The 16,614-nt window shown below is 27.0% G+C and overlaps 1 protein-coding gene across 2 annotated transcripts in view; it reads right to left on the minus strand.

Annotated features, from left to right (window-relative positions):
- Positions 1-617: 617 nt before the first annotated feature.
- LOC111642070 (very-long-chain 3-oxoacyl-CoA reductase-B-like) overlaps positions 618-16,614 on the minus strand; it is a 38,952-nt gene continuing 22,955 nt past the window's right edge. Inside the window, exons 4-8 of one of the 2 annotated variants that reach the window (XM_023388341.1) lie at positions 15,319-15,429; positions 10,227-10,291; positions 6,912-6,956; positions 2,131-2,247; positions 618-785 (exon numbers count right to left, since the gene is read on the minus strand). In XM_023388341.1, the coding sequence (XP_023244109.1) occupies positions 633-785; positions 2,131-2,247; positions 6,912-6,956; positions 10,227-10,291; positions 15,319-15,429 (491 nt within the window). In that variant the 3' untranslated portion in view covers positions 618-632. Of the gene's footprint in view, positions 786-2,130; positions 2,248-6,911; positions 6,957-10,226; positions 10,292-12,445; positions 12,511-15,318; positions 15,430-16,614 lie in introns of both variants that reach the window. The other variant, XM_023388340.1, reaches the window with a different exon arrangement.

Here is a 16,614-nt window from a genome sequence, read left to right on the forward strand (position 1 = left end):
ATAATATTAATCAGTCACATTTTTCTTAAATATAAAAAAAACTAATCTAATAGGAACATTCTAATTTGAACTGCGAAAATATGATCTGAGAAATAACAACGCATCCTGTGTCTCATCACCAAGTCTGCTTCTCAATTTGTTGCACATATATGCAGCTGCTGAGAAAACGCGTTTAGGTTTGATGGAAGTTGGAGGAATCGTTAGTTAATACTTATAAGCCCTCTCTAGTTATAGCTTCCAGGACACTGGGAGGTTGGAAGAAAACAGTCCGGTCAACACAGATCGGGATTGTAAGAGTAAAGGCTACAATCCCGATTGTTTCATTGTAAGCATGTCTTTCTAAAAATAAACACGTTAATTTTGTAAATTTGGTCTCTGTGCGAGTCTCTCGGCGTCCAGCAAACCACTACCCCCAAACGTAAAAAGACTTTCTCGCATCATCCTGACAGATCGCGGGCAATGCTAGGGTCCCAACCTTTTCACCTNATTATTATTATTGATGATTTTAAATTTGCTTTGAATATAAATTCTTGTCATAATCTAATACGTAAATTAATACTTTGTAAATTATTTTCTAAGTAATAAATTATTCTCCATGATATATTTTATCTAGTTCAGTGAATAACAAGTCATTAATCACAGTCATAACTGCAGTTTATGGATGTAATAACAAGCATTAAATAATATTTTAAAACTATATTTTCATCATATATTTTTACCTGAATGATCAATCCTTTGCTTTTATATTCCACTTGTACAGCTTGAGATAAATAATCTACATAGGTCTGAAATGAGACAGTTTAAGAAATCAAAAATTCACTTCAGTCATTTGAAACTGTCAACTATATATTTTTACTATTACAATAAATTAGTATTTTTAATAACAATTATGTAAAATATTTATCTGTTAAACTTTAAAATTATATGAAATACAAACTACCTTATATAATAATGACAAATATAGTAGATTTTTTTCCCTTAAACTTTCAAATGATCATAAAGCATGTGGTCTTTATTTCTCAAAAATAAAATAATATAGAGAGATTTAATGTAAAATAGTTAATTACTAAATAATTAACCTATATATTGTTTACTTCTCTGATTTTGAATTCATATCAATGATAAAAATAGAGAACTTCTTTGATACCCACATGCTCAATGACTTTATTTTACACTGCTGTCTGTAATTAAGAGTACATAGAATAAAATAATAAATATTAAATTTTTAAGACATCAATAACTAGAACACTAGTTATAATATACAGGTATCAATCTATATCTTACAATCTGCATTTCCTTTTTCACACTAAATGCATAATCAACAATCGCAAATTTAGAATATGTTTGTAACCATTCTTTCAGATACCAAAATATATAAATGCAATGACTATCCAAATATTGAGTATTGCAATAACTCAATGAATACTTTCATATTGATATGTATTCAATTTTTATTTATTTATTAGTATTTCATCTTTATTACCAATTTTATAACTTTAGAAATTTATCACTTGACCAGCTAAGTGATAACTTTAATATTTATCTTTTACTTAGACTAACCTTAGCTGACAATGATACTTTTATTTGTATTTTATGTTTAATTGTCCAAGTTCAATTTGTATTATGTATTGTGTTTTTTTGGAACAATTCTATTTATGAATTGTTCCAAAAAGAATATCTTGTTATACAGTAAACCATAATATAGATTCATCATTACTCGTCTTAATAGTAAAATTTTCTGCCAAATGTGTTTGGTATATGTTCATATTTTATTCATCCCAGATTCTTTGGATCTGCAATTTTTGACAGATTGGCATAACATTTAGTAAACTTCTTTACATAACAATTTAAACAATTAATTACACACATTTAAATAAAATTTACTTATTATGTTATAAAAGTAATTTGTTTAACTGTAATATTTTATCAGATGTACTTAGAAAATATAACTAAAACTTTAGAGAAACATGAAACAGTGCTAAAATAAAACTGGAAATGAATACAGAAAATTACAGATTTAAACAATTCTTAACATCAGTATTATTTAAAACAATTGTTTGTTGTTATTCTTATAAAGATTACTAGAAGAGTTATAAAATATTCAAAACTTTTATATAAAATATAATTTACCTTTGTAGCTGCATATACACTTAAGAGAGGCACTGGATTTGCTGCACTGAATGATGACATGTTAATTATTACACCTTTTTTTCTTTCTACCATTTGTGGCATTATCATTCGCATCATCTTAAAAAAAATGTTAGTTCTTTACATGACTATTTATAATATGAATAAATCTTATATACTGCTTGAGCATTTCTTAATCTAACATTCCATATATATTGATTTTACTAAAAAATTAAATTTCATACAACTGCATTTAAGATAATTAAAATATCTAAAATTATTATATTTAAATTTATTTTGTTCTAATAATCTAGTTTTCAGATGTGTTGGATTTGTCTAAGTTTACTTACTTAGCATATCTGAAAATTAAGCAGTTTAAAAATTAGACTAGAGAAGTCCAAACCACACTAGAATCACTTATTGTAAATCACTGATATTGCTATCAGTAATATGTTTTGGAGTACGCTAATTCTAATAAGTTTAAATTAGCCATAAAACCTCACTTATTATAATGAAAGTTTCAGTTAGTTATAATTATTATTAATTAATAGAAAATAATAACTTAAAAACACATAATTAATAACTCTTCAATTATGATTTATCCTTTGCTTCTATTCCATTTCTTTAATCTTAATATGTAACTGGTTCAAACAATTATTTTCTAGGAATTATCACATCTCTATTCCTAGAAAATAAGTGTTTCAACTGGTTATGTGTTTTAAAAAAATCTTCAGTTATTTAACATCCAGAATTTCCTGTAATTTTAGTCTTAATATTAATTATTAACATGATTTTTAAAGCATTTTTATATTCTGAAAGTTTAAAATTCTTTTTAAAAGAAAAAAATTTTTGAATGATTCTATTATTATTTTTTTTTAAATTTTTTACTCTTTCTGACTCACGGTACTAAGACAGAAGGCAAAATTCTTTTTTTATTTTAAAATACATTAAAGCTGACTGTCTTGTCTCAGAAATTAAATTTCAATTAATAATTTTAATAACTCAAAACAACATTAAACAGGATTACTTTATCTTGTTTATTAAGTTGGTTATTGTTATCCACATAGGAAATTCACATTTGTAAAAAACAGATTCTACTATGTAATATTTAAATTCTCTTTCTCCAGCCTATTCCTTTTAAAATAGTTATATTTCAGTAATTTTTATATGATGATTTGTTATGAACTGAAAATTAAGTTTCACATACAGATAAAATAGAAAACAAATCTCTCTAATCTTCATTTGTGTCTATGAAAATTTCCCCAAAGAATGATCATTTAAAAAATAAACAGGATTAAAAAATATTTCTAACAGTCCAAAGAGAATCATTATTGCTATGAGTAAAACTTGCAATTTATTTTAGTCTTAAGATCAGTTTATGAATATAGATATCGATTAGAAAATTCATCATAAATTAAATTAAATCTCTATTTAGGAATCTTTCAAATCAGTTTTTAGCATATATGATCAGTTAAATCTGTCATTAACCAAACTTTTTTGAAGGCCGATGAAACACTTGTCAAATTCAATCTATTTTAATTTTAGAAAGAATCTGATAAAATAATGTCTTTTTTAAAGTACTTAATTAACTGAATTTCTGATTTTCAAAATAGCCAGATGAATTTATCAACAATAAATTCATTGTATTTTATAAAATATTTATAAAAAGGAATAAGCACAATTAAAAAATATTAAGTTTTATATTATGATAAGCATTAAAATAAATGTCATATTAAGATGTATTTATTTATTTATGCAATGTCTGTTTTATTGTAAATTATATTGTATTTGTGACCGACAAAAACTTATAGAAAATGCATATTGTTTTAAATGAAGATTTTTAGTAGTTGTAATTAGTCTAGTTCATTCATTCATGTTCATTTTCATTTGAACAATTTCTGGAAAAAATAATTGACATTTTGGACAATAATTAATTATTAGACATGTAAAGTCACAGAAATACCATTCTGTAGACATGCATTGCATTCCCCAAAACTATAGGGTAGTGTAATTTACACTGATTTAATTTCTATAATTTTTGAATTTTATAAGTCTTAATAATTCATTTTATTAAGAATAATTTTGTTTGAATTTTTTTAAAGTCTAAATTAAAAAAAAAAAACAAAAAGCAACTTAAAGTTAAAATTTATATCTTATCATATCAAATTTTTCTGAACTTAACATTGTCAGGCAAATGAAAAATTTGCCTGACAATGTTAAGTTCAATGAATTTTTGTTCATCATTGTCAGGCAAATGAAAAATTTGCCTGACAATGATGAACAAAAATTCATTGAAAGTGCTAATGAAAATACAAAGCTGTTAACACTACTTTCAGTGTGTCTTTACTTCCACTTATCTGATATTTAGCATGAAAATCAAGTTATATTGTAAACTAAATGATTTCTTAAAATTACTTTTTAAAACTCATTACATTATTCTACACTTCTCAAACTAATTTTATAAAAATAAAGCCTTTACTTATCACTCTCCATCTTCGTATGCTATTCAAAAATAATTGAGTACATGATAAGAAAGCTAGGATCTGATCTGATCTTCAAAATCCTGTACATTTACATTTAGATATTTTATCCTTCCTGATCTGAGTGACAGAGAAATTCTAGATGGTTAATAGCTTTGCCATTACCATACCTTGGATTCCTTTCCATATGCATTTGCCAAATATTCAGGCAACATAACTTTCTCCTGGCCATCCCACTATTGAATTTGTGCAGACTCATCTGCAACAATCAGGATAAATTCTCCACCTTTAAAAAGTTGGGAATCTACACTGTGCCATTGGAGAATCCTGTAACGGGAATGAATACAAGACATGAATGCTTGCTAGCTGCCTAGCCAAGCACCAGGATAATGTGGTAAAAGGAACATATACCATGGAACTCACAAAAAAGTGCTCAAAGAGAACTACAACCCATTATGGGCTCAAACACTACTACTCAGATACTGCAGCAACTGGAAACTTGTATTTATATGGAAATCCCCCTTACAACAACCTTGGAGCCATGCAACACTCCCACACTTGATCTGCTCAGCACGTGGGTTGCTCTATATAAATGATTAAATAGGGATATATGTCTGCTATCACACCATTAATATAGGTTTATATACATGAATGCACTGCATGACATCATAACATCTAGCATACTCAATCTTTGTAGCACACTCATAATGATTTTTTTAGTTTTAATTTTTAAATGAGTTCTACTTATATTAGAACATTGTATTCTATTTTTAATTTTTCATTTGCCTAACGATGATGAACGTAAGTTCATTGAAGGTGCTATCAAAAATAAAAAGCTATTAACACTACACTCAGTGTCTATTTCCACTTATCATTTAGTTTAATCATGCATATTCATTTTTAACAGTCATCACTTCAAGTGGTACATTTTCCAAATGTTCAATCCATTTCTGTACTCTACATATTAAAAAAAATTCATTTTTCCTTGATCCATTCATGTATAGTAGCTTGGACTTCAGCATCTGAAGATCAGCATTGTAGCATTCAACATATATTTTAAATTTGGAAAGGAATCAAAAGTGTGGTGATGTCAAAACTGAGAATTTGAAATAATCTGTACTTTCAGCTACTGACTTCAGATTGTTTCTGTACTACAATGCAGCCTGTGTTATCAGGTACAAGAAAAAGATGGTTATTTCTGCCTTACTCTGTAAATAAATATCTTGTAAGGATTCACACTTTACTGAATATTTATACTAAAAATTCAATTACTGATTTCTGCTTTGTATGGAATAAGTTTATCCTTAAACTTGACTCTTATGTAGCAATGCAATCAAGACTTTACACTTATAGGCTAGAACAAATATCAATATTGCTTAGCTAGTAAGTGATGTAATAATGTCTGCATCTGCATTTTGCAGAACATTGTAATAGGAGATTCTTATTTTAAAATTAGAGTATATTATTAGTTTTATTTACTTATTGTGGAGTGCATGTGCACAAGTTATACAATAGAGCATCGATTATCCGACTCAATTGAGGACTCAGGTTGGTCGGATAACTGAAAAAATCAGATAACCGAAAAGAATGAAAAAATACATTATTAGTATAGCATATTAGTATATCCCATGTAATTAGTATATCGCTATTAACTAACTTTGCATTGAATTTTCATCAATAGTAAGCCTAACAAATTTTTTTTTAAAATGATAATCGTCGCTATTGTATCGTTAAAAATTATTTTATTGCTCACAAAACAAACAACCACTCATAATTAGAAAATTAAGTCTCATTTAAATACTGGCCTCCCTTCTATGGTCGATCCAACGTTGCCAGCTAAAACATGCAAAAATTTAACAAAAATAATATTAAAGTAGCCAAGACATAGCCAAATATTGTAGTGCCACATCACTAACGGGCATTTGAAATTTGCCGACTAGAACAGTCAGTTAACCGATGTGACGGTTAATTGGGGGTCGGATAATCGATGCTCCACTGTAATTTCTTAAATTTTAACTTTATAGATTTTTTTCAATATTTATATGAAATTTTATTTGGAGACAAACAATACGTAAACAAGTATCTTATATCTTTCTCTATTGAGTAGAAATTTCTTTTTAAACTAAAAATTTAGAAAAAATAAATATCATAATTTAGCTTTTAAAAAGTACAGTACATTCAGAATATACACAAGATCAGCCTACATAAGAATAAATATATGACATAAAAATTAAATATTTATAAAAATTTATTTACAAAAATATATTTAATTTTTCTGAATAAATTTGATTTTCTCATACATACCAAGGTGCAAGAAATCACATTCGTCTTTATCAAGTTATTGAAGAGCTGCAATAAAAATAAAGATATTTATAATTTATAAAAAAAATTTACTTAAATTTTATGATTTATATAGTTCTCAAAACATATATTTAAGTTTATTTTTAAATCTTAATTTGAAATTTTATTTATTTTTAAATATATAAATGTCAAAAGAATAAAAAATTTGTATCAAAAAAATTAATTAAACAATTTTTTATAAAATCACTTATTCCTTGTCCTTAAAATATAACAAACACAAAGACACACACACACAAAACTTAAGAATAAACACAATTGCTAGTAGTGACAGAAAAAGGCACAGAACTAGTCAGTACAATTTGCACAGATGTATGAATAAAATAGTAGTAGTAGTAGTAGACATATTCCATACTGACAGGTCTCTCTGCCTGGGTATTGGTAAGCACTTTCCATTCATTCTCCACCTATGTCCAACTCTCATTTGTATCTTTTACCAAAAGCCTTACATTTATTGCTTTAATTTGTAAATTCCACAAGTTGTTGCGTGGAATTTTATAAATTAAAGCAATAAATGTGTTAAACATTGAGTAATACAGTTCTTGCCATATTCATTTTCATTCATCTACAGTTATCTCTATTTTACAAATTTCATTAGTCCTTAAGTTTTGGACATGTGTATGAAATGGAGAGAGAAGAAATAATAAAGAATAAGTTAAGAAAAATAAACAAATTTAATTTTTTATTGCTCACAATAACTATCAAACTATGATATAAATATTCATATACAATTTTTAATGCATTTTTATATTCTGAAAGTTCAAAATTCTTTTTAAAGAAAAAATTTTTGACTGATTCAAAATTAATAATTTTGATTACTCTTATTATTAATTTCTGAAATTTTTTTTACTCTTTCTGACTCATGGTACTAAGACAGAATGCAACATTTTTATTTTAAAATACATTAAAGCTGTCTTATCTCAGATATTAAATTTCAATTAATAATTAATAATAAGAGTAATTACAGTAGAACCTCGATTATCCGGAATAATTGGGGATGAAGGTAGTCTGGATAAGGAAAAATCCGGATAATCGAAACAAATACTTTAATTTGTCTTTTAATGATAATACAACACGTTTTCTTTTCAATGACATATCGGTAATATTAAAAATAAATACTGTATTTAAATCATAATCAAATTTTCAAGAAACAAATGTTTTATTGAATTTGGACTACTACTGACCAGCGCTAACAGACTACCTATTGTTTAAAAGGCCCTCTGGCAGCTCAAGAATACGGATTTTATAAAATAAAAAGCAGTTGAAACTGCATTTTTATGAATAAAAATTTGACAAACTATTTGTCGTTTTATGAGGAGTAAAATTTTTTCGTCGCGTTCGCGGCTTTTAAGTAATGCATAAACCTTCGAGGCGCGAAGCCCTTCAAACCGTGAGGCATAGGTGGTGGACCACATTGCCCATGCCTTACGTCGCTCTTGGTTATAGAAATGATGTAATTTGAGTATAAATTATTTATAAATACATATGTCAAGTTATATTTTTATTATGATGCAAAATATATTTAAGAGTTTACGACCACTGTGCCAGGTGAGACGTTGTTGAAACAAAAAATGTTATGCATTTCATCACGTACATAAATGGTGTCGTAATTTGCCAAGTGCAAATCAGCAAATTCGTAAATTTTTGTTTATTTTGAACAATCCAGATAATCGAGGTTATACTGTAATTTACTTTTCATACATATGCATCAATTTTATTATTAAAAGCTCTATTTTCTGATGATAAAAGTCATCTCTTAGAAAAGAAGATAAATAAATAAATGCTTACTGGAATTAATTAAATAAAATAAACAAACACCTTTCTCTATTCCAGCACAACGTTTAATGCGTTAAAAACGCATTAAACATTGTGCTTTAATAGAGAAAGGTGTTTGTTTATTTTAAAGAAAATAACTATTTTTCGCAAAAATATATTATTTAAGTACAATTTTTTCTCTACCTCTCATTCCAAGTTCTCTTAAGATAGACCTATGTATTAATATATTACAAAAAACAAAGTACTTTTTCTTATGATATTTATTTTAATTATTTCACTATATTCAACTGATGAACTATATATAGTAAAAACATGTTTAAATGTATTCATAATTCTGTAAATTGGAAAAATTGCAAAATAATCACTTTCATAGAAGTATTTGTCTACAATAATTAGGGTTATTGTGGTAGAAGTTATTAAATCTGCATTTCATAAATGTATTTAATATTTTATCATATCTTCTAATAACAGAACATTGAGAGAAGAGAGATAAAAAGTATTCATTTCACAAAAGCTATAATAGTTAAAAATTTTTATTGTTTCAGCTGTTTTTTGTTTTATTTGGACTTAAGTTTTTAAATTAAAACAGATAGTAAACAGAATAGTTTACCTGCTATAAGTAATAGATATGTATATATCAATGGTGCGGTTTTCTTTATATTCCTTTTAAAAATCAATTTTTCAAAAAAATATTTCCTCAAAAATTGATGAAACTTCATGGGTTAATTCTACAGAAATAACCACTGTTTTTTTTTGCCTGGACCACATTTAATTATAATCAATCACCATGGACAAATCACTAAGGAATTTGGATGCACAATCAACGAAAAAAGTGTAAAAATAATCCATAAAGAAAAAGATAGTTATCTACGAAAATTCAAAGAGCACTTCGAAATTGTTAATAAAAGCAAAACCATAAACCTAAATGATGGAATGGAGGTTGACAATGTGTGGGAGGAAATGGGAGGAGCTAAAGGGAAAGAAAACAAAAAAAAGGGAAAATGGTCTAAAAATGCCTTAGGGGACACAACAACAACACTGGGCAGATGTAGGTCTAAACTTAAAACAGGTTAATTAACTATTGTATAAATATATCCAAATAACTATTGTTGTAACTTACCGTAATAACAAATGTAATAATTGAATTTACCAATCTATAGAAATGTAAAAAACCTGAAGAGGAAGTGCAAGTTACATGAAAATATTGCACCCAAGATGTATAGTAAATAAGTAAATAAAGAATACGAAGATAAGCTTTTGTCTCTGATTAAATGTGGTCCAGACAAAAAAATGGTGGTTATTTCTGTAGAATTAACACATGAAGTTTCATCAATTTTTGAGGAAATATTTTTTTGAAAAATTGATTTTTAAAAAGAATAGTTTACTATTTTAAATTTTTGAAATGTATCAAGTTTTTTGAAATTAATAAATAAAATAAATACTTAAATAATAATTTTAACATGTATAATTAATTAACTAACTTACTTCTTCTGCATTTGGAACTTTGTTAAAATATTCAGCATAAGCATAACTTATTCCAACGTTATTTACTATAAAATAAACAAATATTACATAATTTTATAAAAATAGAATTTTGCAATTAATATTCCATAACAGTTCTGAACTCTTTATTAAAGATGATTGTCCTGAATTGGTAAGAATCTAGGACAAACATTCCATTAAACCTTCTCTAGAATGAGAGAAATACTCTAAAAAAAATTAAGAGAGCAGCTTCATAATTTGTCCTTTTCACACACTTTATTTTTTTCCCAACTGACATATTTTTTACATTACACCACAGTTAAAAATGATTTTAACAAATCTTGCGTACTAAGTTGAGAAGTGCCTCAAAATTAAGGTCAATTCTTCTGTTCAACTTTGTTGTGTTCCTAAGATATGTGAAAAGGAAAAATTATAAATATACACAATTTTTTTAAGTGTATTTCCTTTATTCTAGAGAACTTTTTATATCAGAACTTCATATTAAATAATTAATATTTTTATTTATTCATAAATGTATAACATATGAATACAAAAATCAAAATAAAAACATAGAAAGTCATATAATAACTAATTATAAAACCACCTAGTGTTAATCAATAGATGGTTTTATATTAAAATAATTATTGTAAAGAAAATAGAATAAATTAATAATCTGATTTAGTTTGACAAATTAATATTAAATTTGATATATTATTTATTTGGTATTTTATAAGAAAGAAAATACTGTATTAAAATCAAAACATACTGTATTCAATCATTCATTTTTATTTATAATATATTATTTCTAATCTGCTTTAATTTTTTATTGTTAAGTTTCTTAAATTAACCTTCAAAATATCTAAAAAACAACAAAGATTGTTTTTTAGATATTTTGGCTTGTTTTGTTTTTCCTTTTTTTGGATAAAAGTAATTTTTATTTTGAATCATAAGTTTTTCTTTACTGATATGTTACTTTACATCAAATAAAAGTTTAAATATAAATATTTATACCCCTCTTTCAGTTTTCAAGCCTAATAAAATCTGTCAATTTAATTCTCATATTCTGTCTGTTGTTCAGTTAAATTTTGTAATCAAGGCAGTTTTTTTCCTTCAAATTATTAAAATTACTCATTAAAGTAAAATTACATTTGAGCTAGGATAACTTAGTTACTATTACTTTCTATTAGATTAATTTTTGCTTACAATTATTTCACTTCATACATGTTAATTCAAAAATTGAAGAAAATTTATACATAAACTTATTATCAAAAGATAAAACAGCCAAATATTTCACAAAACAGTTGAGTCAAATCATTGTCTCGCATCCAAGATCTAAGCATATTTTCAACATTCTGGTGTTTGTGGATATCGAGGACTGCCATGCACAATTTCACATTCTGGCCACATATTTACAAATTATTTGAGGATTTTTGTAGTAAACTCTTGGCCATTGTCACTATGTAGGATATATGGAGTCTGAAGTAGCCATAGAAAATTTAAAAAAAAATTTGTAAGTTCTACAACTACTTCAGATGCCCACTTTGATTGAAGTGATTTGAATATTTAAGTAATTAGTAGCATTATCTTTATAGTTTAACAGCCATTTATATTTATACTTTCTATCTAGTGCTAACTGTAAATCAATTGAATCAATCTGTTCACTTCCATAAAATCTTTAGAAACTATTGGTTGGGTCACAATACTTTTCTTAGGTATAATTATGTTTGATTTCGCAGTAGGGACAAAGCAACAAATATTTCAACTGTTTTTTTGTGTGTAAAATCTAAATTTTAATATAATTTCTTCACAATCACCATGTTCATAGGATTTATGAATCTCCACAAATACAGTGGTGCCTCGTATAACGTACTTAATCCGTTCCAGGTGCACGTCCGTTAAGTGAAAAGTCCGTTATACGAAACACATTTTCCCATAGAAATACATGTTAAAACATATAATTCGTTCCGCAGCATAAAATAACCGTACTGTATCATTAAAAAAAAATGAAAATGGAGCAGTCACCAATTATGCGGGGTATTCAGGTAGAATTAACACATGAAGTTTCATCAATTTTTGAGGAAATATTTTTTTGAAAAATTGATTTTTAAAAAGAATAGTTTACTATTTTAAATTTTTGAAATGTATCAAGTTTTTTGAAATTAATAAATAAAATAAATACTTAAATAATAATTTTAACATGTATAATTAATTAACTAACTTACTTCTTCTGCATTTGGAACTTTGTTAAAATATTCAGCATAAGCATAACTTATTCCAACGTTATTTACTATAAAATAAACAAATATTACATAATTTTATAAAAATAGAATTTTGCAATTAATATTCCATAACAGTTCTGAACTCTTTATTAAAGATGATTGTCCTGAATTGGTAAGAATCTAGGACAAACATTCCATTAAACCTTCTCTAGAATGAGAGAAATACTCTAAAAAAAATTAAGAGAGCAGCTTCATAATTTGTCCTTTTCACACACTTTATTTTTTTCCCAACTGACATATTTTTTACATTACACCACAGTTAAAAATGATTTTAACAAATCTTGCGTACTAAGTTGAGAAGTGCCTCAAAATTAAGGTCAATTCTTCTGTTCAACTTTGTTGTGTTCCTAAGATATGTGAAAAGGAAAAATTATAAATATACACAATTTTTTTAAGTGTATTTCCTTTATTCTAGAGAACTTTTTATATCAGAACTTCATATTAAATAATTAATATTTTTATTTATTCATAAATGTATAACNCACCAATTATGCGGGGTATTCAGATGTTGTGATGAGGACGGGGAGGAACACTTTCTTCATACAGATACAGACTTTTTACACATTGCAGCGGGTCTCTTTTTATTGTTTTTTAATCGGAGTCAGATTCAGGAGAAGCTGCCAGGGCTTGCACGGTCAACTCCTCTTGTTCCATCTTTTGTTTTTTGGCAGCTTGCTTCTTGAAAAACATGTCCAAGGTGGTCTGTCTTTCTCTCTTCTTCAACACCTGTCAGAAATGACAGGCAAGGGTGTCATTGTAGAGATCATTGATCCTGTTGGCCTCAGCTCTGTTTGGATAATGAGTGTTGGTAAACTCCTAAACCTCTCCCCATTTGACAAGGAAGTTTTTGTCAACTTTCACTCCTTCTGATGATGTTTTGCTTTGTTTCAATTGAAATCACGTTTCTCTTTATTTAGAAGCCATGATTTTCACAACACTTGAATAAATGTAAATACCCTGCATTGAGGTGATGTACACAATAAACAAGGGAGCAAGCCGAATCCCAATAGGAGCTCTGTACTTCAGATATACTAATAATATATTCTAATATACTAATATATTGTAAAAATAGCAGATTGTCATTGGCAACGGCAAAAGTGTGGAAACATCATTTGCACTTGTTCGCAGAAAGACCGTTGTTCGCCTCACGTAACTGCCGAACGGACAGTCCGGTTGTTCGCAGCCAGTCCGTTGCTCGAGTCATGTAACGGCCAAACAGAAAGTCCGTTGTTCGCAGCATCCGTTATTCGAGGCGTACGTTATACGAGGCACCACTGTATATCAAAATACTGTTCAGTAAATATGATACATACCATAGAATTATCAGGTAACTTTTTCTTAAAAGTGAGATAATCCTCATTGCTGTATTTACGACATCATACTTTGAATACAATAATATTTCGATACATGTCCACTGTGAACCTTCTTTCTCTAATCCATGGTTTCTTCAAATTTTCACATTGTTTTCCCATAGAACACAATTAATTGTTTGTTGAAATTATCTTTAAACTCACTATATTCAGACATATTTTGTATACTTTCATTTTTTGTTGTAATATCCAATATTTCTAGCAAAACACACATACTAGACAATGGCCAATTAGTGAATGTGTCTTGGCACTTCTAGTGGTAAGAATCAAAAGTAAATATGACAATCTGGTGGTTTATCTAACACCACATTGTAAAGCAGCTAATCATTTGGCCAGTTGTATTATAGAATGTGAAATGTCATTCAATCCAGCAGGATTTGGTTTAATTAACCTTTTTGTAAAGTGGCTGAAAGTTAGTTAGCTTTGTTATAAAATGGCTAGGCACTTTGTAAACCAACAAAATTAACAATCTAGCTATGACATATACACCATTTACATGTAACTGAAAAGTGAAGCTAGCTGCTAGTTTAAATCAAAATCAACACTGGAAATGAAAAGTGAAAAAATGCTTAAAATTTAATATTGAAAGTAGAAAACTATTCAATTGCAGATTTAATTGGCCAGATATTCAACTTCTGAATTCTAAATTTAACACTATGCTGTTACCAATAGAAAAAAAATCCCCTATATAAAAATAGGGGGATTTTTAAAAAAGAAAAGCAAAGTTTACAAAAAAACATAAGTGTCAGGAGAGTAACTTCTACCCACAAAATGAAGAACTGTCTGAGTAGACAAAAATGTATGGTAACACTAGAATAAACCCATTTATGATAATGTATATCACACTTCATTCTCCATAAACTACAAATTATATGACCACTGCATTAAAAACATTTCCTTTTGTGAATTCATAATATTACATCTTTCAAATGCATTTTATAATTTATTCATTTTAATCACTTAAAATACTATATTCAAATTAAAGTGTTAACTCAAAAATTGCTTTACTCTGTTAAAAGTGCACTTTACTATTAAGATGTAAACTATCAATAATATCAAAGAATGATCATTATACATCAATGTAACTGCCATCAAATTTAAAATTGATACAAACTTTCTAGACAACCTAATATAATAGCCTTACTGATAATATTTACAAAATTTACTTTAAAATTAATATTGATATAGAAAATTTTTAAGTATTGATTAAAACCTAATACAATGTAAAATAGTCCAAAAACAATTTGACTATTAATATATTTTTTAAATCTTTATCAGTCATAATTAATGATTAATTTTATATATTTTAATTTATTTTGCAATATATAAAAAATTAATTACAACTGACATAAAATAAATATAAATAGATAATTTATTTGTTCTGTATATTATTTACTACCATAAATATTGAAATGTTAATATTAATACAATGAATAAATTGAATACCTAATACACCAATTTCCATTCCATCAATTTCTTTTTTAATAACATCATATATTTCTATTCCACCGGTAAAGTCTATTGGAATGCATTTTGTTTGAACTCCATAAACAGTTTCTGAAAAAAAATTGAAAAATTTGATTTATTTATTTTTTATATCAAAATAATATAAGTGAATTAACAACAACAAAGTTTTAATTCTAAAAATTTATAATATAAAATAATTTCCTTAAAGTTTGTAAAATTATCTTATCTGAAGAACAATTTGATTATATTTTTTTAGAATGCAATAAATATTAATCATAAATATCCAAAAAGATGACAGATGGAAGCCTACTGCTCTGAGAACCTAGGTTCAAATCTGGGCAAGCCAATCCCAGATAATTTTCAAGGATAGTCTGTCCCAGATTCATCAAGCCTCATCCCTCATCACCTAGGTGTCCCATAATGGATCTGGTCAAATCATAAAGGGCCTGAAAAAAGCCTCCTTAGTGTCCATAGGACAGATTTAAATATACATTTTCAGATGTAAAAATTTTCACTTTTATAAAAAATAAAAATCTGCATTCAACTGCACAAAGAAAAAGTTGAAAGTTTTGGAAAAAACCAATAAATGTGAAAATTGCTTAAAAAATTAAAAATTTTTAAGATTACATCTTTAGGCATGTAAGAATGAAATATACAAATACAAGTTTTATTCAAATAATAGTAAATTGCATCTTATCCTTAAAGTTTGAAATAATAACTGCCCTCACAGTTACTATTTGAAAACTTCTGAAAACGTAGGGAAAGAACATAAAATTAATAAATACTGTGAAGTAAGGTAGGAAGGCAACATATTTATTTAACAAATTCTAATAGAAAATGAAATAAAAGTTACTTCTCACCTGGTACTGGTCCAATTTACTTAATATAAACACACATAAAAACCTTTACTTGACCAGTAAAAATATATTTAATGAAAACAACTAACGTTTTCGACTGCTTTCTCAGTCTTCCTCAGGTTTTAAATTCTGATATTCGAAAATCGTTGTGCTTAAATATTTAAACATTTTGGAACATATACATCTTTGCGTATAAAATTCATTACGCGCATGCGTATTAGTCATTACGTACGTGAACCCAAATATTCACAAATATTATTTTACATATACATGTAAACGATGTATAACACCTTACATAGAGTTGTGGGGGCATTCTGCTTCATACGCAAACCTCCAAGCTGCCGAAATATTAATAGCATCTTTATAGTTGATACAGCTATTACGTAATCCTGCTTTATAAATTTCCAAAGCTTCTAGC

This window comes from Centruroides sculpturatus, unplaced genomic scaffold (assembly GCF_000671375.1).
Source record: "Centruroides sculpturatus isolate CEXI.00-Female unplaced genomic scaffold, Cexi_2.0 scaffold1479, whole genome shotgun sequence".
In the NCBI taxonomy this organism is placed as follows: Eukaryota; Metazoa; Arthropoda; class Arachnida; order Scorpiones; family Buthidae; genus Centruroides; species Centruroides sculpturatus.